Raw genomic sequence first — 27,779 nt, 5'->3', positions numbered from 1 at the left:
AAGATAGTCATACGCGTGGCACAGGAGGATATATTCAGTTCCCGAGACCCGGATTGGGCGGTGTTTGGCGTTACAATCTATTATTCCGAGATATTTGGACCAACAATGACGCTTTCCTGTTGTTTCTAGGAGACGAGCAGCGTGGTTCTGGGAGCATAGTGACCAGTCGGATGATCCACCAAGTCCACATGGGGAGAGATGTCGTCCCGTGACGCAAAATCAGAGATTCTTCGGAGTCGAAACACGCCATATCAGACTCGGATCCGATTGAGCTAAGATTAAAGATTGAGCGACAATGAGCACAGCGAGGAGAGTAGACGAAGACCAGACTTGTAACAGACCCGCGTATGGTATTGCCGAGTATCAGGTTCGTAGCATGCTGATACAGACCGAGGAAGCTGAATGACGAAAGATGAGAGAGAATAACTTGGTTTGGCCGGGAGGTTGCCAAGGAACTGAAGATATCCTGATATTGTGCACTGCGGACACGAAATCCGATGCTTCTTGGTTGGTTAGTCCCGAGAGTGGTACCAAGCCCAGTTTGGTGACCAGTACTGGACCTTCAAAGGCGGTAAGAAACGTGTGCTTGGAATCACCTCTCAACTTGAATCATATGGGCTGCGTTTGCGCATCAAGAGGCGGCGCTGGCGATGGATCCTCTAGAGCATTCTGACAACATACGAACAAGCCTTGTAGAGGCCCATAGCGAGCACAGGTAAACACACGGCAGAGATAACCGTAAAATCGTCTTGAAAGTGGAAAGTTCCAGTTCTAGAGCATACGGTCACTGATCGTCACATTTCAACTCGTCATCCCTGTCATGGTTGTTGCGGTAAGAAGGTTAACGACCCATTTGGGTTGAAAACTCCGTTTCTTCGAGCGATGCACTGCGCGTGCGGGTGCGACACAATTTTCCTATAAAGCGTTGTCTAAGCAGACCTAATATTCCCTCACTATGCGCCGTTCTCTTTTGTTTTCTTTTCTCTGCACCCATCTTTTCCCACTCTACAGCGCGAAAGTTTGATCCAATCCTTTCCTCGGACATTGACACTTTCGTCCATAATATTCTTACCGCTTGGAACTCGCCCGCTGGCATAGCATTGGCCATTGTACGCGAGGACGGACGAGGCGGATGGTTCGTTGAGGTATAATCCGGAAACTATCGAGGACTTTTCGCGCTGACTGTCGGCAGAAAAAAGGATATGGTAATGCAACTGCAGATGGCAAACCGGTCACCACAGACACACTCTTTGGTATTGGATCTGAGTCCAAACTTTTTGACGTTCTGGCGACAGGCTTATTGGTTTCCAACAAATCTCTTGCCACTCCCATTAGCTGGACATCGAAAGTCGCGGATATTATTCCTGGATGGAGCCTTATGGACACAGTTTCATCTTCAGCAAGTACCCTTATCGACTTAATGAGCCACCGCACGGGCCTACCACGTCACGATGGTATGCTCAGTCGCAATGACACCCTGCCTACTATCGTCAGTTGCTCGTTCTTCTAAGTAGTTGCACCTAACCGGAGAGACAGATCAGTCGCCTGAAGTACCTCAAACCATCAACTGGCTTTCGCGAAACACTCCAGTACAACAATCTCATGTATGCAGTGTTGTCGTACTTGCCCACCGTCCTGCTGCCATCCAAGCCAAGTCTTGCAAAATACGTTAAAGAGAACATCTTTGACCAACTCGGCATGAAATCGTCCACATATTCCTTCACTTGGGCAAACGCAACAGGGAAAATGGCAGACAGCTTTGCACGAGAGGCGAATGCCACTACCAATCCACTGCTTCCCGGAAGAACACACCCGATACCTTTCTGGTTACAACTGGGTGGCGATCAAGGAAATTGTAAGTACGAGATGTCGATGACTAGATTATGATGACGAATTCTACTCCTAGTCGCCTCTGGTCCTGGAGGGGTAATCAGCAATTTGGACGATCTTGTGCGATATTTTGGCTATGATTCGGAGACGACCAACGTCACACAATAGGTTCTCTGGCTGAAAATGCTCATGTCTGATGGGGTCAATCCTGACACAAACATGACCGTGATACCAAAGGACGTTTTGACAACGATTACAACTGGAGTGACAGTGTGGCCATCTGAGGAGTGGGTGTGTTCGAGCAAATTTTTCTGCCTTACTCATCATATACGCAGGTTCCCCGAACTTTCTCCAAGCACCTATGGTGGAGGAAGGTATCGAAGTAACTATAGAGGTCACGGTAAGAAGCACTACTTATGACTTGAGGCTTGGAAACAAAACTGAAGGCTCTCTAGACTTGATTGAACATGGCGGTGATATTCAGGGTATTTTTTTCTCCAGTTTGTTTGGACGGTATCCAATATTTGGCCAGGATGGCACAGCATGATCACGTGGTTTCCCAATGATGGTGCTGGCATGATAATTCTCTCCAACGACGACTTGGTCTACACTCGCGAAGTCATTCGTTATCGTGTTCTTGATGCCCTTTTTTCTCTAGAGCCTGTGGACTGGAATGCGAGGTTCGAACCAAATTCATATTCATTACATAAAATAAATGATCTTCTCTAGATATCAACAAATTGCTACAGGTACTGCTGCTGCTCGTGCCGCATTTGTCAGCACATCTCGTCCTCCCAATGCTGCACCGCCCACAGTTCCAGGTGGCCTGGAAGCTATGCCAGGAACATACAGCAACCCTGGCTACACCTCCCTTGAGCTTTGTCTTATTACTCCAACGCCAAAATTGCAGTCAGATCCTTGCAAAGCACTTGCAACAACTCTCAGTTCGACTTATCCTCAATTTGTTGCCGACCCTCGAGTCCCCACACTAGCTTTCACGTGGGACCGCCTTGCCGCCCAATATGTGACTCTTTCGCACTTCAATGGGGATATTTTCAACCTGACAGGATGGACTGGAATGGTGTGTGGCTTTCGGTCCGTTGACAATAGCTCACGACTCTCCTTAGCCTACCGACCCTCGAAATTTGTCTTCTCCGTTGTGGGCGCTTGATGCCCGCTTTGCCGGGACCATTGCGCTGTCTGGTACTGATAAAAATGGCATCCATGGCTTCGGCTTCATTGGGGGGATATGGGGCGCTGGTGTTGGCGTCCATGATCCGATCGGCCAAACGCCTGAAGATAGAAGTGAGGTGTGGTTTACCAAGACTGAAAACAGTGCGACTCGCTTGGACCGTCGCAAGCCGTCTGACGAGCCTTCACAGCGTCTGTCCAGAGTTTGGCGCAAAATGTCGTTTCTGAACCATCAATGACGAGTGGTCCAACCTCCGGAGAGGAAAATCATGGCGTAGTCATAGTTGGGCTTCTTGCTGGGAACTTGGTCGTATTGACGGTGATTGCAGCTCTCGCCGTGCTCAACTACGTTCGCACACGAACAGTTAAATATCGACGAGTCAAGAGCCAGGAAATATAGCTAAAACAATATCTTACTTAGTTGTAGCTTAGTATATTTTCAAGCATCCTATTCGAATCCATAAGTCCCAACCGTGACTGCCATCTCGCTAAACCCACTTTCTCGTGCTCGGTGAACTCTACAGCCCTGAGGTTTTGGATTAGCTACTTCGTCATGCTAGCACTTTTTTCGGCCTTTCGAGACACTTGAGAAACAGCAAAAAGAGCCAGAGACTTGCCCAATCACTCAACGTAACTGCCATCAATTTAAACGTGACGGCGAATGTGCGATCACGTGTGTGTTGTTGTGTCACAGGCGAGTGTCACTCACACAGACTGTTTCTCGACTATGTGGGCAAAGCTGACGACCGCGCTCAAGCCTCGTCAGGACTCCTCCTCTTCCTCGCATGGCGATGTTATGGCTGGTGTCTACGAGCAGCATCCAAATCTTTCCGTTTTTCAGAACGAGCCTCAGCCCAGCCCACCACCATCCCCCTCCAAGAGTCGTATGGCCGTTTTCAAACGAAACACTAAAACATACGACGAGTCACAAAGAGCACCCTCGCCAATGAAACTTCCGGGAATCACGAAAAAAGTCAAGTCCACTTTCGGTATACATGGCAATTGTGCGTCTTTATGTTCTTTGGTTTCTTCCTGTTCACAATGTCGCTAGCGTCGCAACTCTCACTAGGCCCATCGACACCTGGTCCTACCGAGCTTAGTCGTGTCGACTCACGCGACATGATGGCTCAAGCTGGCTCGCAGAGCAAGCGTCGGTCGTCTTTTAACCTCCTCAAACGTGGTTCTATCGATGAATTGCGTTCCCCCCCTCCGGAGCAACTTCAATCACCCACCAATGCTGATGAATCCCGACCCTTCGACCCAGCCACTCCCTTTGATGGCAAGACTGGTTCTGTGCGATCCATCCTTCGCGATCGAAACACACCTGGGACTGGGCAGAATGTCCGCTTTTTTTCACGAGACGCATATCGCGTTCTCAGTCCCAACCAGTCTATGGAAAGCGAATATCAATCCGGATTGCCTGCCACGAATAACGCTCTCAACACGAATGATCCATTTCCTACTTCAATCGACGTGGGCCATAACTCTGCCCCACGGTTCGGGAGCTCAAACAAGTTAAACAAGTCGCGCCTAACGGTTGCTGAAATCTTCTCTCCGGAGGTTGATGCAGAAGCAAAGGCCGAAATAAACAACTCGTCACTTGTTTCCGAGCTTCCACCTATCCCCCCTCCCGACTTCAATTTATTTGAAGTCTCGCAAGACCTCGAAATCCCCATATTACCTCCCCCCGGTCTTGGCTTCGAGGTTGACTTGAATGAGGGTGGCAAGCCGTTGACATCTACACCGTTCCGTGACAAGGGGAAAGGAAGAGCATTTGACCAACAACACGAAGTGGACGAGTCCATTTTCCATGCCAAGGAGAAGAGTCCTCGAATTCCCTCCGTCTTGCATGACCGAAGCAATTCATTCAGTCTTGGCCAAACTCACTTCTATTCGATGGCCCAAAGCGACCTGACTGACTCGCCTGCACGTCGAGAAACTCCCGTTAGTGCCAGGTCATCGCCACTGTCAGCCAAAGACATTTCGACGGCCTCTGCTGCATCCTCGCCCGGCACCAAAGGACGAGGTCGTTCTCTCAGTGACACTGTTTTCATGTCCATGCTGCGCTCACCTTCTCCCAAACAACCTGAAGCTGACATCAATGACGACTTGTCGTCTGATCTCATTGTTTATAATAACCAGCCAGGCGAGCCTGATCCATTCAGTGCTAATGCCAACACGTATTATACTCCGCAAACCATGATCCCAACTACTCCGCCAGAGTCTCAAGCTGGCTCAGTTCTTAGCCATGCACGCCAACCATCGAACCCAGAACAAGCAGATATGATTTTTTTCGCTCCAAACGCAATTGGCATTGCAAAAAGAACTCTGTGGTCAGTTCGAGGCCGATCTACGAGCGCGAGATGAGCTAGTGGAGGTGCTGGGGAAGAAGCTTGAGTCAGTCGAGCGCGAAGAGTCGAAGAAACGTGCGGTACTTAAACAATGGAAGAAGAAGGTTCTTGAGCTTGAGCGTGCGTGTCGGCTGCTGGAGGAAGAAGTGGATACTTCGCGACAAGAGAGTCTCGACAGGAGCGCGATAGATATGGCCAGCAATGTTGCTTTGGTGTCGTTGCACCAGCAGATCGCCGATCTAAGCAGGGAGAAGCAAAGTTGGGAACGCAAAGAAGGTCTATTCCGCCAGGAAATTCAAACTCTAGAGCTCAAGCTGAAGGAACGGGGCGACGACATCGACAAACTGAAAGAAACTTTGTTGACACGTGATGAGAGTGAACGGGAACTCAAGCTGGGTATCAGTATGGTGAAAGAGCAGATGGAAATGATGGGAAACGTGAGCGTTGGTCTCATTGACGAAACAGAGCTCCGAAAAATTGCGGCTGGGGAAGGCGGAACGGCTGAATCTGCTTGGGCCGAGGAAAAGCATGAACTGATGGTTGCTTTGGACAAGGAGAAGGAAGAGAAGGTCGAGCTAGCTGCAGAGGTTGATGCATACAAGCAACAACTAGACGCGCACGATGAAAAACTCAAGATCCTAAACCAGGAATTAGAGGCTCAATGGTCAAACACGGAACACCTCAACGAAATGTTGGAGACTTGTGAAATGACCAAGCGGCAGCTCGAAGCCGAACGCGATGCGCAGAAATCCGAACTTGAAGAGATGAATGAGCGGCTTGAGGGCATGGAGGCAGAGTTGACAGAGGCCGACCAAAGATTGAATCAGGACGATGCTGACTATCAAGCACTTTGGGACGACCGCGAGGCTCTCCAAAAGGAGTACGATGAGGTATTCATTTAACGCTGCAAGGTTTTACCTGTACTAATGCTCTCATAGTTGTTTGCGCAAGTCAACGCCGACGAGAAGCAAACCGAGAGTGCCAAACAATCACTCCAAGAATCTCAAGATCGAGTGCTCGAGCTAGAGCAGGAACACAAGTATGCGTTGGACAACATCGCTCGTTTGGAAGAAAATATTCGGCGGCGGGATGCAGAGGTTTCTACTTACTCGCAGCGAATTTTAGAACGCGAGGCAGAAATCGAAGCGTTACAAGAGCAACTCAGTAGGACGAAACGCGAACATGCGACCGCCCTCGATGCAGCCTTGTCTGAGAAGACAGTTGAGGCAGAGAATCAGGCACGTGATTACCTGGATCGCATCAGCGACCTCAAAGGCGAAATGGAGCGTCTCCGCCGGCAAATTCACCAGCTGCAACAAGAAAGCGCAGATAAGGAAGTGAAGATTGTGCAACTCAACAAGCAGCATGTCCAAGACAAGGATGATATCCAAGGTTACAATATCGCGCTTGATTCGAAGCAACAAGAGCTAGAGTTGGTCAGTTATATGTCAAGTCTTTTCTTCATCGTGTCTGACTTTGTTAGATCAAACGCAAACTTGGTGTTCGCGGTACCGCTGGATCGACTCCGGTGCAACCATCCAAAGTTGGCCATCAACGGCGTGACTCTACGATCTTTTCGACCCCTAGCCTTGGCTCACGACCACCCTCTGTCATTTCAGAGGCAGGATCCGATGGAGGCAGCGCCGGTCCTGGGAAAATGCCTGCGCTTGGGAAGAGTACACGCTTGAATACATCCACAACAAAGTCTGCAACCACTCGGGTTGTTGGCTCTATGGGCCCACCGCCTGCCCCTATATCCAAACCCCGTGCTTCTCTCGGCACTCCGACCCCCAACACGTTATCGCGTTCCACTTCTGCGCGACCTTCTTCGTCAGCAGCAACCCCCTTGGTTCATCGGCGTGTTGCGTCTGCTACGCTTGATAATGCTACATCTCGTGCTGTCAAGTCGCGACAAACTGTCAATGCGAGTCCTGCTCCTGGCGAGAAGGAGAACATGAAATCCGACTCTTCTCGTCCAGCCTCCCGTACACTGGCGCGGGTCGCCGTTCCATCATAAACCCTTTTGTTTTTCTTGGACTTTTTTTTCTGATTCATTCATCTCTTATTATTATATCTTGCCCTTCTATTGTTTAAACTTGTCCTTTGCTTCTTGCTGTCGATATGCTGTGCCCCTGCTATGAACATCCACAAAGCATCCCCATCCAATCATCATCTATCCACTGTACTTGCTGTCGAGACCATATAGGTTATTGCATAGATACCTGCACAAAAACTCTTATGTACCAATATAACCCTTTTTCATACACATTCATCCAGCATTTGAGGTTTTCGGCCAATATTCATCTGTTCCAAGCAAGTTCTCTTTCTAATAATTCGGTCAAAGTCGAGCACGTGATCGCGTCTTGGTGTGTGCAACCTTGGAAAGCAATTCAACCATCCTTCTCCTCGATTTGCTGATCTTGAAATTTATCTTTAGTCCAAAACCTCCCTTCAGCTGCCCTTGAGCCAATTTTGTGCGATCAGATTCGCATTGGCACAGCTTTATTATATGGTTAAGCGATGCCTTGACACCTTTCATCTCTCTCCCTCCAGTCATGGATGAGGCAGAGTCGGTTACCCATTTCTTGTCATATCCAATGTCGCTGAACATTCCGACAGGTGCTGGACATGTACAAGTTGAACATAACCGCTTCCGCTCCAGACGACCTAAACTGACTGCTGGAAATAGTTGTCAGAGCACACGGGCTGCAACTGATGCGCCCGGAGCGCTCATGGCGCCCTATCGTCACCATTGAGGTGGATAAGACCGGCGCTCTGTTTCACGAGACAGTGCTAGGCTCCGACGGCCAGAACGTCAACATGAAGGATGTTTTTAGATTGTGGGTCCTCAACCAAGTTTTGCTCCAGCTTACCTGCTTCTGTTTGCAGACATGGAGCAGACCTAGCGTCACAGGTTGATGTCAAGATATTTCACCGCTCGCAAAGCAAGAAGAAGGGTAAAAAGAAAACACTGGTCGCGTCATGTACCTGTTCTCTTGGAGAAATGTGGAAGAGAGATGGCATTAATGCTAGTGAGTGGCCCGTTGCATTCAAATTCCAGTGCATAGTGATGGACGGAAGAATTAGAACTGCGTTTACAGTGTCAGAACCCCACCAACCGTTCTGTCGCAAGTCGTGGCCGCCCTCAAAAAGGTTTAGTTCCAAGTGTTCATCAGAGCCTTCGCTCATCGCAATAGGAGCACTTCTTCACTTGAAGCTACGCCCCCCTCCATCGTTTCCGTCTCCTACTGAACTGGCACTTGCTGAAGATGAAGAAGGCTATGATTCCGACTCGTCGTCTGGTATGTCATATCCCTTCATCTCCTTATGCCGATTACCGAAACCACGTGCACTCTAACAGCAAGCAGCTCGTGTACGGTTGTCACTCCGACTGTCGCGGAAGTTCGACCCCAGCCTACCCTTCGGCGACGGCGACGTGTTCGCGGCTATGCTGTCAACTCAGACGAGGAGGCAGAGTCTTACTCTGAAACAGACGATGATGATCCAGAATTGGATGAGGTCAAACCTTTCAACTTCGATGGGGAGGACAGGCGCGATGTCTTGTCGGCGCCTGTCAAAATCTTGTTCAGCCCGATCGCGTGGGTGGCAGCTCAGCTACTACCCCAATACTCTGCCCCGATTCCGATTTCTCCTTACCCTCCATCATACAACTTTGCCCAGCGGACAATATCAACATTCACACGATATTCAGAGCTGCAGGATGCCCGAACAGAGTCGAAACAAGAACAAATCTATGATAGTATTCGCAGTGAATGGGCCTACACTGCTGGCTTCGTGAGGCCATTTGCATTCCCCGCACATTACCTAACCAGATTGCAGCTCGGGACTTTGAGTGGAGTAAACGCAGCCATATTTTCCCTCAGTCCAGACTCTCTATTCGAGGTCAGTCCCCTCGCGGAGAAAGCCGTTGTTGCGGGCATCATTGCTGCAGTACTTGGCATTGTCTCGACTGCCTGGTTGTGGCTCCGATATGGTTACGCTGATTGCGAAACTTTCTTTGTGAGTGCTCTCCCTTACGATGCGAGTTCGTCGCTCATCGTTTCTCTGGTAGAGACGCGCGACCGACATTCTTTCCGTGGAAAACAAGCCTTCGTTCTTCTTCTTTGCACTATCCGCCCGCATTCCGGGGTTACTGAGCTTCATCAGTGGTGGCGGACTACTGCTTTTTTTCATCGTCATCGCGTGGAACTCATGGCCTGCCGCTGTTGTTGTGGGCTGCTTCGGCGTTGGACTGTTGATGGGTCTCCAATGGCTTGTGTTCTGTGTGCTTTGGAGTGTCAGGACGGCCAGAAAGGTGTGGCGATTTCTTGCTGGCCGTGGACCTGCCAAAGACGAGGATGTCAGCGAAAAGTGCTGATATTTGTCAGTGCCAGATTCATGTGTGTATCATATAGCCGCTCGTATTTTATCCTATCCAGTATTGTTTTCAGCGTGCCACCGTATACGGCTGCCAAACCAAATACAGCTTCAACTTGCGTCACACGTTCAGATGTCGGTGTGACAAACCGTGACTCGGTTATTTTATCGCACCCGCTCTGCCGTTCTGAGACCCACAGAGAGAAAGGCTGTTACCTCGTCAACATGGGTTGGGCGCTTAACACCATCCGAGGCTCATCCACAGCGCCGAACTCGTTGAATTCTAGCCTCGCTCGAACCAGGCACTCTCCCATATTCCTTTAACCACGTCATCACCCGGAACTTTTCGAAGAATCCAAGACAGCTGTTTGCACCGCATTTGGACAGTCAGTTTGAGTGGCTTAAAGGAGGGTTGGGGCTGGCTATCTTAAGGACCTTCCGGGGTGGAACACTCCGTTAACCAACATGTCGTTTGGAGAGTATTCTCTCCCAACAGACACACTTGCAGCAATTCTTGGACAGTGTGTTGATATTGATTCTCTTCTTTGCTTGTCTGACTCACGATGTTCAAGGTATCCTTTCTCTGTCGGCCTATTTCGTGAGCTATTACAGAACACAGACGACGCTCGAGGCTCGAAGCAAATATTTGTGCTCGACACGAGGAATCACGGGACGACTACGTTAGTGCATGATAAGCTGGGCGATACACAAGGACCAGCGCTTCTCGTGTTCAATGACGCGTTTTTCTCAGAGTCAGACTGGGACGCGCTCCAGAGCATCCATAGGAGTTCTAAGAAGACGGATTCATCGTGCGTGATTTCACGTTCCTTGTTCATATTCACTGATTCCACGACGCAGTAAGATTGGAAAGTATGGAATTGGGTTTCGTAGCTGTTATCACATCACAGACAATCCACAAGTCATCTCTGGGTCGACGCTTGCTATCCTAGACCCTCACCACCATTTCACTTCGTCGGGTGGCACGCGCTTTGAATTCCCGCAGAAATCACAGGAAATCAAGGACCAACTTGACTCGTTCGACTTCTTCCTCTCCTCAGACGCGCATGAGGAGGCCTTTCCTGGCTCTATCATTCGTTTGCCCCTCCGTAAGCCGGGAACACAAAGCAGCATCAGCTCCAAGTCCGTCGATGCTATCGAAATCCGTCAGCTATTCGATGATTTTATCCGCGAAGAGATCGGGATCTCCTTGCTGTTTTTGAAGAATGTCACCTCTGTGGAAGTACACCAAATAGACCCGCAAGGCATCCGCCAGTGTCTTGCCAAGGGCACCATCAGCAGGTCAGAGTCCGTTTCCTGGTCAGTCCAGAAGGAGCGGCATACTTCTTTTCAGTGCACCACCACCGTCGAGACACCAAAGCAAGGTCGGATTGAAAAGACCTGGCGAATTGTGCATTCGTATTTCCACGATGGAGAATCAACTTCCCTCCTTTCCCTTCGCCTTGGTCACGATCCCCGTCCTGTATTAGCGAAGCACAAGCTACTTTCCGAAATGGCCATAGCGATTCCGCTATCCATACTTGACACTGAGGAGAGGGGCGGACGCTTATTCACTTATTTGCCGCTCCCTCTTCGCACTGGTTTCCCTGGCCACGTTCATGCACTATTCGCTTTGACTGCGTCACGCCAGAATCTCAACAACGGTGGAGAAATTGGCATCGTACGGGGATCAGAAGACAGGTGAATATTCTCTTTCCCAACATCGGCTGTTTGTATTATTGCTTATCGCTGGCAGCGTCCTGGTTGAATGGAATTATATTCTGTTTGAAAGCTTTCTACCACGAACGTGGACCGCTTTATTGAAAGTTCTCCTCCAGCAAGACCAACTTGGCGATGTGTTTCGCGCATGGCCTCCTGCTCAGAGTGGTGTTTTCGGAGGTGACACCGCTTACTGGCAGGCACTCCCTGCGAAGCTTTTAGAATGCATTGTCTTAGCCAAAGCGGAGGTCTGGCCTGTCTTCCGTGGCTCAAAAGCAGATGGGCAAATCCTCTTCGCTGAGCTGGGTTCAGTCTTACTGGCCCCCACGGACGTGGACGATGCCACGCTTTTAGCGCTCACCAGCGCAGGACTGCGGTTGTGCAAACTACCCGAGTACATATTCAAGCTGATTAACAGCGGTGGAGTCAGCTCTGCTCGATACACACTGCTGTCTCCGGCTGTTACCTATCGGCAATTATTAGTCCGTTTTGTCTGTTCTTTTTGTGGACACGTTGGCTAATTTGAAGGCCAGACTCGTGTCGCTGAACTTCGAGCGCTTGACGACCCCCAGCGGTTGACTATTCTCGAGTATTTACTCCGCGGTAACCAGTTGGAGAACATTGCGGGACTCCCTCTCCTTCCCCTCATCGACGGGACTTTCTGCACACCCGTGAAAGCGGGGACTGGAGATACGAATATTACGATTATGGATCAGCTTGAAAGCGATATCTTTGGCAGAGTAGAAAGCCAAGCTGTATCCCTTCCTGCGATTCCCCCGCGACTTCGAGATCTACTTCGCAGTGAAGGGCCCACGACACTCAATCTTATTCTCCTTTCACCCCAGCGAGTTGCGGAATTTCTTCACATGTCACCGTTGGGGTTTGATCTCACTCAAAGGCATTCCGGGAACGTCACAGATGCACTCGTTGGCTGGCTAAACCGATTTTGGGCTTGGGTGGGTGACTGGCCGATGCGAGATGACCTCTTCTCCCGCGTCAATACCCTGTGTCTTGTCCCCGCAGATACCAGTTTAGAGTCTCCAGAAGTCGGTGTATTCTCGACCCACGTTACCGATCTTTTTGCTCTGCAAAAAGTACTGCAGGGTCTAGGAATTGCCTTTCTCCATCCTTCGTTTTCGGTTGAAGCACGCAAGGGACTTGGCTTTTATCCCCTTGTTCTCAAATCAATTTTTGACATTCACCTTGTGCTCGACCGCATTACGGTCGGCTCAGACGTGACAAAACTCGATGCGGATGGGTTGTCGATACTTTCAAAGCACGTGGTCGACTGCATGATCCAAGTTGGTCCTCAGCGGCCGCTGAATGAGGAACAGCAATCCACCTTGCGATCTCTGCCTATTTTTCCTCTCTTGCAGCCATCGGTTATAACTCCTGTTCCCGTGACCGACGAAAAGCCCTCGTCTCCTTCAAAGCGCTTGTCTGCATTCAAGTTGCCCATCCTCCACCGTAAATCGAAGAGCTCTGCTAGTAACATCATAATGCCCCTGCCCAGCACCTCACCTCCTGAATTCAAGAGTATTCCAACACAAGCCAAGGTGTACGGTATTCCTACAAACAGCAGTGTCCTCCTTCCCACTATCGATGGAGTTGTTTACCTTGACGGTGCCCATATCAATCTGGCTATTTTGGGACAACTTTCGACTACTAACGCCATACCCCTACTACCGTTGGATATCCTTAATCTTGCGGTCGAGCATTTCATTGGGCAGAAGAAGACCATAAGGGCTGCTCTTCTCGATTACATCAACCAGAATCGAGATTCCCTACCCCCAAACCTACTCAAGACCATTCAGCAGGTCCCTTTTGTGGCGGTACTTGATGGCACAATGCGCTCGCCGTCTTTCGTCGTTGACCCAACGAAACCAGAGCTGATCGCCATATATGCTCAACAGCAAGAACGCATTCCGGCTGCAACACCAGAAGACATTATGATCCTTCGACATTTGCGTGATCTTAACTTGATCAACACTGCGCTCACACTAGAAATGGTTACCGAGCGAATTGAACACATATCGCTGCTCTCTCAATCCAACCCTTCACACGCGACAAACCTTTCCTTCTCTCTTCTCGCTACGCTTCATTCGTCAGACCTCGATTGCTCGACACTCTACATACCCTTCGGCGCTAAATGGTTGCCCACCGATCGGGGCCTGGTCAGTACCACCGAATGTTTCGACAGCAATCGAAAGACGGAACTATTTGATGAAGTCCTCGCCGTCCTTGATCCGACAGTTGCCATCTCTGAATCATTGCGAAAGAAACTTGGTTGGGATCAGCCTCTTCATTTTCGTACTCTTCGATCCCAGTTTGAGGTGGTCGTCATCCGTGGCGCATCTACCGCAGCTGTCAAGCTCGATCGGCTGATTCGTGAGCTCAGCGAACGCTCTCTTACAGATACGGAAATGGGGGAATTGAGGACTATTGTTGTGGGCCGTCAGTGGGTACCCATTGCTCCAGGGCGCCTCGCATCCACAGACCTGGCTATCTTCTCAACAACATTGGGCTTGCGCGGTTTCCATCGCATCCCAGCTTCTTTAGCTGAACAGCCGCAAATCTGTAATTTTTTGGCGCGGATGGGGTGTACGGATAGGTATGCCTCAAATCTCTTGTTACTAAACTTTTCGCTGATATTACAAGGCCCTCGGCAGGATTTCTTGTGGCCCACTTGAGGGCGTTGGAATCGGTTTCTGCATCACGTGATATCACAGACGAAGCGATTGCATTGCTCTCTGTGATTGCTGAGGACCTCAAGTCGGTCGACCGTGCCCAAGTTCTTGTCCCTGATAATAATGGAACGCTACGGCCCATCTCCGAGGTTTTCTTTAATGACGTTGGTGACCGTGCTTTCTTGATTGATGTGGGAAAGAGATATATCGCACATCCCAAGCTTTCTGACGAGTTGAGCAAACGGCTTATCATGGATCGTTTGGGTTTCTCCTCTGTCGAGTTGACCCCTGGCATTGACATGGGCGAAACTTTGACGACGACGATTCGCAACACTTTGAAGCAATATTCTGAAGCTCAGATTATCAACGAATTCTTCGCCAATGCATGCGACGCTGAGGCGAACAAGTTTGGTGTCCTTATCGATGACTTTGGGGGTTCCAAAACAAACAAGCTACTTTCTGCGGGCATGGCCCCATTCGTCAATTGCCCGTCCATCGTCATTTATAACAACGGCAAGTTCACTGCGAAAGATTTCGAAGGCATATGTCGAACGGGAATCGGTGGTAAGGCGGACAAGACCAACACCATTGGCCAATTCGGTCTCGGAGCGCTGTCAATGTTCCATTTCACTGAGGTAGGACTTTGTTGCCTACTTGGTTGAATCTAATACTCCTGCAGATGGCTATGATTGTATCGGGCACGAAAGTCATGTTTCTTGACCCGTCTAAGAACCACTTGCCAATCCAGGGTACTCCTTGGACTCGACCCATCTATCTCTACCACTAATATGTCATTAGGTCGAGCATCACTTCTGCTACCTTTGGATCAGGTCAAACGGTTCGCAATCTCCAATCGATCTCATGCTCTTCATACTCATCTCCTCTTAGTTGGTATCCTGACCATTTACAGCCACTTGATGGTCTGTTCGATTTTTCCATGAAGCAGAATGGGCAATATCACGGGGTCTGTTTCCATATTCGAGTCTGTTCTTCCAACTAACCGTTTATTTACAGACGATTTTCCGCTTACCTCTACGTCGTTCCTCCCATATTCTAACATCAAATGCTATTCTGACATCACCTCGCAACGTGACTGCACAAGCAGTATGGGACAAGATCGTCCGACCCTTCAAGAGCTCAGCTCAACTTTCGCTTTTGTTTACTTCAATGGACCAAATTGCGATCTATACTCGAGACACTCGAGGTCATATACAATCAGGGTGGACTATCTCTGCTTCTCGTGATGGTCTCGAAACGGTATCGACTTCGCCTCGTTTACAAACCCAAGTCGTCCGCATCCGTGTCCCAGGATCGGAGATTGGCACGGAGGAATTCAAAGTTGTTTACACGACTCGCTCTCAGAGCGACATTCCTTCACAATTCTCCCCACTTGTAGCCCCCCTATCGACTCAGATCACCTATCGTTGTAGGCATGGCAGCACCTCTCTTCCAAACCCACTCAGACATGAACTTGTTCTCGGCGCTGCCATTGCCCTTGACGAGCACCCTACCGGTTCACCTCACCGCCTCGTTTATACTGTCTCCAGATCGCAGGAATATCAGGTTGGACGAGTATGGTTCTGAATCCAAGTACAATCGTTGGTTACTGAGTGATGTCGCTCCACCACTCTATATGTTCTTGCTGGAGGATTTATTGCGGACTCAGGCCCATCTTGGCAACGCTGCTTGGTGGCCGGGGAATCGTAGTAACCAAGATGCTGTCTCACAAATTTTCGTCGACGCGTTCTATTCTTCTGCCCAGCTTGGCTCTACGAAGCGTCGCATCTGTGCAAGTGTCTTCGAAACGCAGCAATTTCGCCCAAATGATGTCCTGCTGGGGAGTGATGAACCAGTTCCGATCAGCAAGGTTTTGGGGTTGCTCAATGCACCTCACATAGTCCGGCTCCCTTCCAAGATTAGGGAGCGCGCGGCAGCATCTATGAAGATAATCAGCCCTCTTATCGTGAAGAATGAGCTCAAGGACAAAACACGACTGTTGGCTAGTTTGTTCCAAAAAGGTGAAATTACAACGCGCGACATTCAAAGCGTTGTCGATTACCTCTGCGAAGATAGGAGCGTCAGCCTTGATGGTCTCGGAGTTTTACCACTGGCCAACGGAAAATTAGCTGTCTTCGGCTTATCTCCAAATTATTTTGTTTGGAAGCCTACTCAAGGTCGTGAATTATTCAAGTCCGAGTACTTGGTCGCACCGGATTTCGTTGCGGATAAGCTCCTCGATCGTGGTTTGAATGTCAGCAAGTTTAAACAAGAGACCATGGATGTGTTGATTAAGCAGCACTTTCGAGATGGTTCCGAGAGACACCTGTCTTTGGTCGAGGAAGAATGGGTCAGGACTTTCTGGGCTGAATATCCCAGTTTTGGATTGCCGCCCAACACGAAATTCACCAATTACCCGCTCGTCCGCACAACTAAACCTGGCCGGTATGTGTCGATGGGACATTCCTGGACAATAAATGTTGTTCTTCTTGGCAATTCGGATCCGTACTTTTTAGCAGGCGTCTTATCCGAGCTTGGACTTGCTGTTGTGATTTACGATAGCAAAGAACTCGCCAAACCTTTGCGCGACCAGCTGAAAGCACATCACAACTTCACTTTCGACCGTCTTCTGCACTACTTCCAGAAGATGGAGTCGTCGATCGATACCCGGTTCAGCAAACTCCCTCCTGCGATGCATGCGGAGTTCGCAGAGTATGCCCGGAACAAAGTCATCTCGACGCCAGAGAGCTTGATTCCGATAGCAGCCGCGTTGCCCATCTGGAAGAAGCTTCAAAAAGATCAAGAAACCACCTTACACAAAGCCTCGTGAGTGGAACTCAATTAGTTCATAGAACAGCTATTGAAACACATACCAGTTCCTTGAAGATGCTGCCTTTCGGAATCTCGAGGGCAACCGCCTCTCATTTCATTGGAGTCCCCTCTGTCGAATACAATGCTGCCCTGGTGCATCTCAAAGTCGTACCGATGGATTTTAATCAATTCTGGTCTGTTGACTGAACCGATTCCTTGAAACTACTCTGACTGGATCTACAGGACCAACCTCAAGTTGCCGACCGTCTTGTCATCGGAAGAACAAACGGCCTACAAACAACTGCTGACTGCCATGCCTTCCAATTTCATCTACGATCCCGAGGCAATATTGCTACCAGACGGCAACAGACGACTTGTGAAAGCGAAGTCTCTTTATGTTCGACACGCCCTCTTCGTCGCTGCCTTTGGTTCTGATGAATCTTCAACGCATTTCGTGCTTGACTCGTTCAGGGACCTGGAGCCGCGTCTGGTTGGAATGGGCTTGAGGAGTCATACCAACCTTGATATTGACACCTTCAAAGAATGTGCAAGATCGATTCAGGCGGCCACTGAGCAGCCCAACATCACCTCTAGGGCCAGGGTCGTTTTCAGGGCATATGCTGAAGACATGCCACTGCGCATCACAACTTTCCAAAGCAAAGTCTGGAAGGAGATAGATCGTATTCAGTTTGCCCCTCGAGAGCCTCTTCGGAGCAAAACCATGGCACTCGACGACACATCTCCATATGTGAAACCGCTTCCCACAATCGTCGCCCCAGACCAAGTGCTCCTCGCCGACAATGAGGCTATTGCGTGGACACAACGTGCCATCCTTCTCGTTTCTCCTGACGAGCGTCTGTTGCGCGCGAATCCTAGCTTTGGACAACCAACTCCGCGTGAGGTGGTCGAACATCTGCGGGTGCTTGCGTTACGAATCGCCAAAGACTTTACCTCAGATGTCTATGTTCTTTCAGACCTGGAAGCAACGTACAAATGGCTTGACGACCATCAAGACGAGGTGGAAGACGAGATTATAGAGTTTCACGACGAGCCTCTGTTTCTCAATGTAGATGATCCCAAATCAGACCCTTGGGTGTGGCACTCAGCGGATGAAATGTTTTTCAACATTATGGACGGTGGCGACCTCAAGTCGGTCAAGAAGTCCCTTTTACGGTTCCGTGATCTTCTCTCTGTTGCTGGTGTTGAAGACATCATACAAGCACCAGTTCCTGGCCTCGAGCGGTCTTCGATCGACACCCAGTTGGGCATTCTACGCAGGGGTTTCCAGATGATGCGTGAAGAGGGAAAGCTGACGGATGTTGTGTTTGTTTGTGACGATGAGACGAGGAAGCCTGCCCACAGAGCCTGGCTGGCGCCGATGAGCGAGTATTTGAATGATCTGTTTTGCGGGTCGTTCACCGAAGCCGGGCCGGGCACTGCTGACGACCCCATTGTTGTAGAGGTGGACTACTCTGGACCATGCGTCGAAACGGTGTTGGATTTCATGTATACTGTCAAGCCACCGTCAGTTGAGCGCCTCGACGACCTTCTCGATGTGATGGAGTACGTTTTTTTCTGTATCTTGCTCCCTGACTCAATACTGACTACTTTTCAGCCTCTCCAACTATTGGGGCCTCGAAGAACTGAATCTGCTGGTGCAGGCGAAAATCATAGGCAACTCGCAAATCTCACCCGCGACATATGAAGATGTCTTGGAACGAGCAACAGCGCTTGACGCCAAGTTACTTCTTGACGCTTGTGAGTTCTTTGCGCAAAAGAACAAGGAAGCGATTCTGCGTCTCAAAGGAGAGCTGAGTGGGAAACGACGGACTGCCAAGCGGCTTCCGAAGAAGTCTATGACCTCTGTTGTGTCGGGAGGTAGTAAGGACAGCGATACTACTGGGAAGCTGAAGATCAAGCCTATCAAGGCATCAAAGACGGTGGCCAAGGGTATTCTCAAGGGTCTAAGGAAGGTAGGGGACAGCTGGGACTTTATGTCTTGACTTTTATGTAGAATCTCACTCGTTGCTTGTATTTTTATGTGTTGCTATTATCAAGAATGTAGATTGCTGGTATCAATACCCGTTCAGGAATCTTTGATGAAGACATTCGAGCCCTTGAAGTGCTTTGTGAGGCGCGGTCTGAATGATTAGCAAGCAGTGACATACCTTGATGTTGAGGAAGGAATATTCTGCCAAATCTGTTGAACCCGCGCGGTTGTAATTTTGGTATACGAGATTTGGTTCAGTCCAGAAGGGTCGCAGTCCTGCAGCCTCAAGCATCTCCCACCATTTGAGGAATTCGGGGAATGTCATATTCCAAAGATGGAGCTCGAGCTGCAGTTGGCCGAACGGGAGGGGCCGGCCATTAGCAAGGTATGGTTCAATGAGTGCGGTGAGAGTTTCGAATTCCCAGTGCTCGATGTCAATTTTGAGGATGTCAATATGGGTGTGGCCTGATCGTATATGCCGTCAGCCGCAGTTCAGTCAAGGAACACGACAAGGACCAACCGTTCATCTTCATCAAGCTCTCGAGGGTATACATTTTGTCCTTGTCCTTCCCCGCCAGGCCATATGGTTTGAAATGTGTTCTCCCCAACGCGGAGGCGGGAATCTGTGGGCCAAACGAGCTGACGGTGTAGTCGTATCTTGGGTAGAGAGTTTGAGTGTAGGGCAGCAATCTAATAAACAAGTCAACTTACCCCCAGATCTGGCAGTTGTCGGTGTTGGCAAGTATTTCAGCCTCGAAAGAGGACTCGTAGTTGATTCCAACACTATACACAACGCAGTCGCGTTTCTTCTCCACGCGCGACACGCCACAGACCCATTTTCCGCCGTCTCCCAGAGCGCCTAGACGTTGAATCTGTCGAAATGGTTACAAATAGTTCGACATTTGAGTATTATACCTCGTGGGGACCTGGATGGAGACGGTCAGTGAAGCTCTACGGGCAAGTCACGACGCAACGCACAGTTGAATGCTGCTGGAAAGAAGTCCCACACGGTATATGGCGGCCATGGCGCGACCTAACCAAGCAGCCTGAGCTGACTGATACCAAGTAAAAAAGTGCGCACATTCGGAGGGAAGCTATATATGGCGTTTAATGCTCAAATGGTGCAGGAGAGGGACAACACAGACAGTACAATATCCTGTGGGTTGGGTCCAAATTTCTTGATGAGTCCTTGCCTCTCTACAAGCAGCTTGTTGTAAATGCGTTTGGACCGTTCAAGACGTGTCGGAAGGTCATGAGCATGGAGTTTACGCAAAGCAATTCTGGGACGAATGGCGCCGGGGTGATGTACTCCCAGAAGGTATAATGTGCCGACCACACAGAAAAGGATGAAGGTACTGTATCTTGGGTGCTGAGTCCACAACGCCATCAAGGAAAGAGCAAGAATGGGAACCAATTGGACTTTTCGTATTGATGCAAATCAGGGTCCAAGAAATTCGGTATTCAAGTGTCCCTTGAAAGGCACAGAACAAGTACAAATCTATGGACGAAGCAGAATGCATAACGATAAAACAGCCAAGAAGGGCAGGGAGGGGACAGGGTTTCGCGCTCCAAAATTTGTGGATGCTGCGCTGGCAGGGGAGACTGAGGGTAGAGGGGAAGAGGAGATAGAGGAGGTCGAGAAACGCGAGGTAAACGAGGTCGTCGGTAATGTCAATGACTGAAATGATGAAGAGGGCTTTGGTTTAACCGACGGTTGGGGGATTGAGAGAGAGACGGAGGTATCGACATTGCCAACGGTGATTGTGGTGGGGATGATGCTTCCTGGCCTGTTGGAAATCGTGGTTGGGATCGCTACAGAGCGGGTGGCCGAAGCAAGGGGTGATGAGAATGAGCCCGACATCCCTTTGAGCCTGGAAGAAAGTCAAGCTCTGCGGACACTAGGCAAGATCCAAAACACACGTGAAGAAGGGAGAAAATCCAACGTAGTTTGTACCATTCACCTTTGTTTCGGTGGAGGTGAATGCGATATAGCTGCGGCTAGATAAGGGATATAATGCGCTGCGAGACTGCTTTAACATACTACGCGTTGGAATTTGGTCCAGCTTCGGGTATGGGCTAGAGATGTGTGAGCCTTCGCATTTGGCGACGTTTTCAACGACATACAGTAAATTGGTAGGAGAGGACGTTTGAGGTATCCACGGGCGGTAACGTTTGTACGAGTTGCTTGACAAAATGTTGAGGGCGACAAGCAAGACATGAAATGAGACCAACCATTTTGCCGGTATATAATCCAGCGGTAACAACGCCAATGGAAGGGAGCAATGGACTTGAGCAGAATGTTATCGCGAGCTGGTGTGAAAAAGCTACACACAACGCACCGATTGCCATCGTCAAGCCAACTGACAGTACAAGGCGAACCACCAGTGCATGAGCTGCCGCTTGCAGGTTGAAGGAACTCGAGAGACGCTCAGAAAACGCAGAGCAAACTGACAGTAGACATACGTATAATCCGGCCCAACAAGTCGGAGCCAATTGCAGCGCCAAAAGAATGCTGGTGAGAGCAAAAAGCATCGGTAACGAGTGTGCTAAATGAGAGTGATTTTGGGAGATTTATCGAGTTATTAAACCGGCGGAGGGCTCCGAGGCATGCAGCGAGAGGACGGCGTTCGGGACAAGTCGTAAAATTCGTTGCCAACTTGGCCAGATCAAAAGTGGTGCAATGCGTGACACGTGATGGCCTTCCGAAGGTCGATGTGTTCTCTGTAAATTTAGGTCTTTGCCCTGCATCTGGTCAAGTGTATATTTATCCAACCATAGGATTACTACTATGTTCAAGATACTGATCTCTATATTAGGCCTTGCAATCCTGATCAAGCATTATTGACTTCAGAGCCCTCAACAACTCACAGGGCGTTACTTCTCTCGACCACAATCCAAGACTCTTCAAACTCCTTTCTTGAGGTGGACGACCAAGAAAAAAAAGAACAACTGCCAAGCAAGACCCCTGTTATGCTGATGGTAATCGCTCCGTGTGGTCGAAAAACCGCACTAACAAACTGTGCTGCCCTCTTGTCTGACCGGGCATACCTCTATTTACGTCGCTGCGTTCACGCCTTAATCTTTTTCCTCTCAAGCAAACTCGCACATCTGACTCTCAGCGTCAATTTGGCGTCAATTCTCCGTGAATCTTGTGTGTCACTGTGTGAATCAAGAACGGAGTTTCGACATTCGTGTGTCAATCACAACATTCATCTGATCAACCTGGGCGCAACATATATAATAGCGAGAAATCACCCCTGCCCTTCTCTTCGAGATCCCCTCATAACCTCGCTCTTCTTGACCCTCCCCCCCTCCTGGCCCTCGTTGCCGCTACACTCTCTTGACTCCACACTCACTTAAGCAAAACCATCGACCATGTTCTCCGTCTCCTCCGCTGTCGTGGCTTTGGCCCTGGCCAAAGTTTCCTTTGCTGCCCTCTCTGTTCGTTTTCTTCGAAAAGTTACATTTTCTCAACTCATCTTGTGCTCAGTTCACAGCGCCTACTGCAACCATTGGTTTCACCGGCGGGCAAGATGCCACCATCACCTGGGTCGACGACAACACCCAACCCCCCCTCTCTGCCTATGGCCCAATGAAAGCGTCGATCTACGCTGGGAATTCTCAGCAGCAGGTGCGAACAGGTTTTTTGGTAAGACCGACATGAAATCTCACGGATTAAACAGACGAGCCTGCAAACCATTGCAGAGAGCATTGATGTCACGACCCTTTCTCTGAAATTCAAGCCAGACGCATCCATCGGACCCAACAGCAATCAATAGTCAGTGGCGTGTTTAGCGTCTTTTCTATATTCACATTCTTTTTCTCATCAGCTTCATCCGTTTCGAGGCACTGACCACGAAGGACCCCAACAATGCCGCCATTCCCCTTCTCGCTTTTTCCCATCAATTTGCGTGAGTGGAGATGTTCAACTTGGTGCCCAATGACCCATCTGCCTCCAGTCTTTCTTCCATGACCGGTGTATTCAATGCTGCGGTACAGGCCCAGATTGATGGCCAATCAACTGCTCCTATTGGTGGGGCGCAACAGACAAGTGCTCCCGCATCCGTCTCGAAGCCTGCCTCGGCGACGAGCTCACCAGCGAAAGCATCTGCCCCCGTCTCCGGGTCACCCAGCAAATCGAGTCGTTCTGCCGCTCCCTCTGGTAGCAGTGCTGCTCTTCCTCTTGTCGCGTCGTCAAATGGGAAGCTGTGGGTGGGAATTGTGACCGGTGTTGCTGGTGCGGTTATGGGTGCTGCGTTGCTCTAGATGAATAGACCTGATTCTGTTGGATGACTGAGATGACTTTTTCTCTTCACTATCTCCTTAGCTTCATGGATTCGATACTCGTCCTTCTACAATTAATTTCTGTCTCACCCCCAAAAAGACCCACCTGTCCGTCACGTGCCATCAAGGAAGTGGTGTGAACTTGAGTGCGCCCCAAGTTGTTTTAGCCTTGCTTCGTCTTCACGGTCATCCAATGATTCACTAAACTTCTTGCCTCTCTAATGCACTCACCATCGCGCTTCTTCTCCATCCGTCCCCCGTCGCTGTTTGCTAGTGCAAGTGCTCGTCTTGTTACTGCTGGCCGCGGCACACGACCGAGTGTCTCCCACCGTCTGCTCTCTCAGCCAGTTAGAAGCGACATGTCCAACCACCCAAAGCCCCGTTTCTCTGTCTCCCCCATTCCACCCAACGTTCTTGGACCTGAACGTTACATCCAAACTGCTGCAGCACTTGTAATCGGGTTCGCGTTCTCCCTTTCGTTAGCCGTCGAGCTAATTGATTGGCGATAGAGACGAGATTCTCAATGGGAAGGTGTGCTTTCTGGCATTTTATTCTTCACATGAAGCCCTAATAGACAATGCAGACACACGATACGAATTCGAATTACTTTGCGCGATGGTGTTTCGAGCATGGGGTCGAGTGTAAGCGAATAGAGGTCATCGCTGACGAGGAAGAGCAGATGTTGGTGCATTCTTGCCGTCTTATTCATGCATTAACCATGGCAGAATCGAGGCAAGCCGGCGGATGGTGCAAACTTATGACTTGGTCGTGACTACTGGTGGTATTGGATCGACTCATGACGGTGAGTCTATCCGGTTCTCTCTACGCATGTTGTTCAGTGAAGCTAGATATCACGTATGGCTCCCTGGCGAAGGCATTCGAGCAAGCGCTTGTCCACCATAGTGAAACCCTTGCGCGTATGACACAGATGGCCAAACACCGACACTGGTTCTCGACACAAACTCCTCAGCAACGTGCTGCTACTGAACGAATGGCCCTATTTCCCAACCGGGCGGAGGTCCTGTTTGTTGCTGAAGATATCTGGGTGGTATGATTCTCTGCTTTAGACCCGTGCTTCTTGTGATAATTCACGGCAGCCCGTTGTCCGACTCGAAGGCAAACTCTGCATTTTCCCCGGAATCCCGTCGCTCTTTCAGAAGATGCTAACTGCATTAACTCCGCTTCTGCCTTTACCGCCGATATCTGAACGACCACGACGGATTCAGGTGTTTACCGAGTATGCTGATTTGTTGTTTTTTCAACTTGGAACTGATTCATCGGCCATAGACGACCCGAGTCAATGATTGCGCCATACCTCACCAAACTTCAAGCGCGCGTGAAACCGCACGGGGTCCAGGTGGGGTCCTATCCCGTGCTTGGACAAGGCGTGTTTGTTAGCCTCATTGGTCGGGAAAGGCCTATTACCACGACTGCAGTGTCGAACGCGGATCACGGCAGCTTGGAGGACATCGCAAAAGAGGTTGGGATCGCTATAGAAGGCTACGTCGTGACAGAGGAGGAAGTGTTGAAGCGCAAGGGTCAATGTGAGACTCTTCAGTCGCCTGGAGAGGTTGCAGCAAGTCTAGCGGGTGGTACAAGCACAAATGCAAAAGCGAAGATATAAAAATGAGGATTCAATAAATATTTTTTTGTACATTTTAGTGTGTAAAACTAACCAAAGTCTGTTTCGGAGGTCTGATCACGGTGTTGTGACCATCTTTCAAAGGCCTTTGCCTCTTCTACCTTGCAGTGGGAGTACGGCACCAAAAATGCCCCCCTACTGGACTACACACTATACATGCATATGCCACGTGTCTTTGTCCTCGTTTCAGCCGCGACGATGTTCCGAGATCGCTTTCTCTCGCTCGCAAACGAACAGTGTTTGAGCTCCTGGATTCCTGGTCAACACCTTTCAACTCATTTAGCGACCGCAGCTCAAGTTACAAGGCGTGCTAAACGCGATTCAACGGCTTTTGTACCTCTACCCCAAGATCGCTTCACACACACCCACAACATTTTCCCTCGCTGAATCGAGTAATGCTCAACGTCATTGCCTCCGTTTCCCGCCGAAGCTACAGTAGCACAACCCGGAATATCTCGAGTTACAGTCCAGTCTGCCGCACGCAAGCGTCGTTGCAGCCAGGAAGCGACTGAACCAAACACGAAACGACATACAAACTCGTGCCGGCAGCATGGAATCCTATAAAACCCAACTTTCATTTCATTTTCTTTTCTTCTCGCGCTTCAAGTTCGCCTCAACTACGACGGCAAGAGTGCATGTTTGCGATGTTCTCCGTCTCCCAACCAAAAACCCGGTCTGCGCCCACCAAGGTGAGTGGATGGAATTATATTTGTTGTCCGATTACTAAGAAACCATAGCCTCCCAGGAACTTTGCTGTGCGGGTCTTCAAGGGCCCAGCAGTATCTACGGTGGCTTTCCCCCACACTGCGACTGGCAAATTTGATGCTGGATATCGACCAACTCCGAGTAATGACCCTCGACAACCACAAAGCTGGTATAACGGTCCCACTCGCCAGCCAGCCGCACTGTCTATCCCTCGGGAGCCTCTCAAAGCTGCTGGCCGCTTTGTCAATGCAACCCCTCATCCTTCTGCACCAACCAATTATGCCGACTTTATTTACGAGCGCTCGCTTTCTTCGAAATCCGACATTTATTCAGACGAGTCGCCATCGACATCTGTTTCCACCACCCCAACCTCTTTATTTTCGCCGGCATTCTCGGCCAACAGCTCTCTGACATCGACACCGTCTGAGGGTACTGTGACCCAAACGACTACTAGTAGTAGACCGAACGCTTTTCCTCTCAATATTCCTGCACTATCCCAGGCTCAGTCGGCTGTGCGGAATCACGGTCTCTTTGCTCACCCAAACGACAATATCCAACAGCAACAACAGACCCAGCCAATGCTTATACCAGCGACACGTGCTCCCGACTCAAGTCCTCCGCGAATTGACAACAGCCCGGTTCGCATGCCTCTGTCCGAGTCGCCTCAGGATGACGCTTCACTCATGGGCTTGATTCCTCCTCCGAGATCAGAGGCGGAAGCAACGGTGGGTGAATCTGAGCGACTAGCTTTGAGAAATGCTCAGATGAATGCTGCTGGGTCGGCGTATTATCAAGCAGGTTTTCAAATGCGACGAACGCAAAGTCGTTCTAGCTCCCGTTCCCCGGAGAGGACCAATGGCGCCGCTGGTGTTTACGAGTCCTCGAGTATTGTTACCACTAACTCGGCGAGGACATCTCCTACCATCGTCAACGGAGTTGGTTATGCAGCTTCCGACACATCCTCGGTCACTATCGTCGATTCGCAGGCGATACCACCACGTCCTCGAGTCGATTCGCTGGCTCTAAGTGCAAGACACCTTCATGTCAATATTCCCGTCTCTCAACTTGTTGAGCTCGGGAGTCCAGAGCCAGAACGCGAACGTCTCCGAATTATGACGGCGGGTGAAGAGTTGCGAGGGTTGAACATGAACGGAGTACAACGAGAGGTTTATAACAATACCATAACTGCAGGCACACATCATCGGATGCCGCCATTGCCTTCAGTCATTCCTGCAGTGGTCAGATCTGACAGTGGCGACGACCGCGTCCGCTCCCCAATAACTGACCGCCCTCTTCGAGAGCGCGAGAGGCGCAGCTCCGGTAACCTCTGGGGCTCTAGTTCACAAACACCCGATCGTCGTTCACCCATTCAAACTCCCGCTCGACCATCGAGTACACCACCAGTCCCTCTCCCTCGAATCGACACATCCGCTGGAAGGTCGACATATCACGGAGTTCCTGCCGCTCCTCCTCCCACCCCAGCCTCGGCACAACAGTCTCCCACTATTCGTCGGGACTCTCAGTCGGGTCCGGCTCCGATTCCACCACCCCTTCTCCCTCCTCCCAATGGGGGGCCATCACGTGTTCGAACCCCTGTCGCTGGTCCACGTGCAGGAAATGTCCGACGACGTTCAGACGGCGATGAACCTGTGAACAGTACTGTGGCTGGTCCAAGTCAGAATCCGGTATTTCAAGGTCACAAATCCCCTCCAGGGGCGTTGCCTCTTGAACCCCAGCGTCGGCGATCAGTCCAATCTGTGGTACCTCCTCCTGCACAACCACAGCCACCAGCTTCACGTAACGTTCGATGGACGGAAAACCTGGTTTGCCCGTCACCTATTTTCGCAAGTCAAAGACGTAAGGGATGGTGGAATCGTCGCGGGTAAGTTTTTCTTTCCCTTTTTGTTGTCTGGCGGTGCTGATATATTGGTGCAGTGACCAACTTTGGACGAATGATGGGGCCTATAAACCAGTTCCTAAGGGTTTCGAGTTCCCAAACGACCTGCGCGACTATCCCGAGTACGGAACTGGCTGGATGAATGAGGATGGGGTCAGAATTGACATGGGTCATCGGCTGATACCCAAGGTGCCATTGCGTTCTGCCTTGAAGCAGCCTAGAGGCCCTGTCGTTCTTGTCAACCCGGGCGGTCCGTGATTGCGATGATGCTGAAAAACAATGCACTGAACAGAAACGCTTT

At 50.1% G+C, this 27,779-nt stretch overlaps 9 protein-coding genes across 9 annotated transcripts; 7 read left to right on the top strand and 2 right to left on the bottom strand.

Moving 5' to 3' along the window:
- Positions 1 to 955: 955 nt before the first annotated feature.
- On the top strand, positions 956 to 3,421 carry MIND_00946000 (Beta-lactamase domain-containing protein; the record flags this gene model as incomplete). The annotated part of the gene is made up of 12 exons (XM_037366078.1): positions 956 to 962; positions 1,012 to 1,145; positions 1,193 to 1,489; positions 1,537 to 1,855; positions 1,907 to 1,950; positions 1,999 to 2,117; positions 2,166 to 2,230; positions 2,286 to 2,315; positions 2,363 to 2,510; positions 2,560 to 2,911; positions 2,958 to 3,165; positions 3,213 to 3,421. The coding sequence occupies 12 exons, from the start codon at positions 956 to 958 to the stop codon at positions 3,419 to 3,421; spliced, it is 1,932 nt and encodes a 643-aa protein (XP_037217490.1).
- Positions 3,422 to 3,748: 327 nt separating this feature from the next.
- MIND_00945900 (uncharacterized protein) lies at positions 3,749 to 7,389 on the top strand (the record flags this gene model as incomplete). The annotated part of the gene is made up of 5 exons (XM_037366077.1): positions 3,749 to 4,025; positions 4,073 to 5,259; positions 5,360 to 6,262; positions 6,311 to 6,808; positions 6,856 to 7,389. The coding sequence occupies 5 exons, from the start codon at positions 3,749 to 3,751 to the stop codon at positions 7,387 to 7,389; spliced, it is 3,399 nt and encodes a 1,132-aa protein (XP_037217489.1).
- Positions 7,390 to 7,927: 538 nt separating this feature from the next.
- MIND_00945800 (uncharacterized protein) lies at positions 7,928 to 9,750 on the top strand (the record flags this gene model as incomplete). The annotated part of the gene is made up of 9 exons (XM_037366076.1): positions 7,928 to 7,941; positions 7,992 to 8,008; positions 8,062 to 8,212; positions 8,262 to 8,404; positions 8,454 to 8,525; positions 8,570 to 8,674; positions 8,734 to 9,167; positions 9,213 to 9,392; positions 9,445 to 9,750. 9 exons carry the CDS (start codon positions 7,928 to 7,930, stop codon positions 9,748 to 9,750), a joined length of 1,422 nt encoding a protein of 473 aa, XP_037217488.1.
- A 464-nt stretch (positions 9,751 to 10,214) lies between these two features.
- MIND_00945700 (BTB domain-containing protein) lies at positions 10,215 to 18,963 on the top strand (the record flags this gene model as incomplete). The annotated part of the gene is made up of 14 exons (XM_037366075.1): positions 10,215 to 10,270; positions 10,322 to 10,558; positions 10,608 to 11,447; positions 11,503 to 11,947; positions 11,999 to 14,076; positions 14,124 to 14,787; positions 14,832 to 14,901; positions 14,951 to 14,990; positions 15,041 to 15,116; positions 15,167 to 15,578; positions 15,616 to 16,975; positions 17,026 to 17,154; positions 17,204 to 18,523; positions 18,576 to 18,963. 14 exons carry the CDS (start codon positions 10,215 to 10,217, stop codon positions 18,961 to 18,963), a joined length of 8,115 nt encoding a protein of 2,704 aa, XP_037217487.1.
- Positions 18,964 to 19,046: 83 nt separating this feature from the next.
- Positions 19,047 to 20,337, bottom strand: MIND_00945600 (uncharacterized protein; the record flags this gene model as incomplete). The annotated part of the gene is made up of 8 exons (XM_037366074.1): positions 19,047 to 19,076; positions 19,129 to 19,415; positions 19,471 to 19,607; positions 19,662 to 19,822; positions 19,866 to 19,876; positions 19,929 to 19,983; positions 20,032 to 20,044; positions 20,096 to 20,337. The coding sequence occupies 8 exons, from the start codon at positions 20,335 to 20,337 to the stop codon at positions 19,047 to 19,049; spliced, it is 936 nt and encodes a 311-aa protein (XP_037217486.1).
- Positions 20,338 to 20,448: 111 nt separating this feature from the next.
- MIND_00945500 (uncharacterized protein) lies at positions 20,449 to 21,482 on the bottom strand (the record flags this gene model as incomplete). The annotated part of the gene is made up of 7 exons (XM_037366073.1): positions 20,449 to 20,821; positions 20,871 to 20,942; positions 20,992 to 21,026; positions 21,075 to 21,134; positions 21,183 to 21,237; positions 21,290 to 21,366; positions 21,414 to 21,482. The coding sequence occupies 7 exons, from the start codon at positions 21,480 to 21,482 to the stop codon at positions 20,449 to 20,451; spliced, it is 741 nt and encodes a 246-aa protein (XP_037217485.1).
- Positions 21,483 to 22,325: 843 nt separating this feature from the next.
- Positions 22,326 to 23,216, top strand: MIND_00945400 (uncharacterized protein; the record flags this gene model as incomplete). The annotated part of the gene is made up of 5 exons (XM_037366072.1): positions 22,326 to 22,391; positions 22,441 to 22,581; positions 22,634 to 22,728; positions 22,781 to 22,861; positions 22,910 to 23,216. The coding sequence occupies 5 exons, from the start codon at positions 22,326 to 22,328 to the stop codon at positions 23,214 to 23,216; spliced, it is 690 nt and encodes a 229-aa protein (XP_037217484.1).
- Positions 23,217 to 23,455: 239 nt separating this feature from the next.
- Positions 23,456 to 24,858, top strand: MIND_00945300 (MoCF-biosynth domain-containing protein; the record flags this gene model as incomplete). The annotated part of the gene is made up of 7 exons (XM_037366071.1): positions 23,456 to 23,694; positions 23,744 to 23,765; positions 23,818 to 23,915; positions 23,960 to 24,036; positions 24,083 to 24,282; positions 24,332 to 24,471; positions 24,522 to 24,858. 7 exons carry the CDS (start codon positions 23,456 to 23,458, stop codon positions 24,856 to 24,858), a joined length of 1,113 nt encoding a protein of 370 aa, XP_037217483.1.
- Positions 24,859 to 25,511: 653 nt separating this feature from the next.
- Positions 25,512 to 27,736, top strand: MIND_00945200 (uncharacterized protein; the record flags this gene model as incomplete). Its single annotated transcript, XM_037366070.1, has 3 exons — positions 25,512 to 25,565; positions 25,614 to 27,463; positions 27,517 to 27,736. 3 exons carry the CDS (start codon positions 25,512 to 25,514, stop codon positions 27,734 to 27,736), a joined length of 2,124 nt encoding a protein of 707 aa, XP_037217482.1.
- Between the last annotated feature and the right edge of the window lie 43 nt (positions 27,737 to 27,779).

The sequence above is a fragment of the Mycena indigotica genome (genome assembly GCF_014461135.1).
Source record: "Mycena indigotica strain 171206Taipei chromosome Unknown Mind.scaff0008, whole genome shotgun sequence".
In the NCBI taxonomy this organism is placed as follows: domain Eukaryota; kingdom Fungi; phylum Basidiomycota; class Agaricomycetes; order Agaricales; family Mycenaceae; genus Mycena; species Mycena indigotica.
The sequence above is the reverse complement of the archived record's forward strand: the minus strand, read 5'-3'. Positions and strand labels throughout refer to the sequence as shown.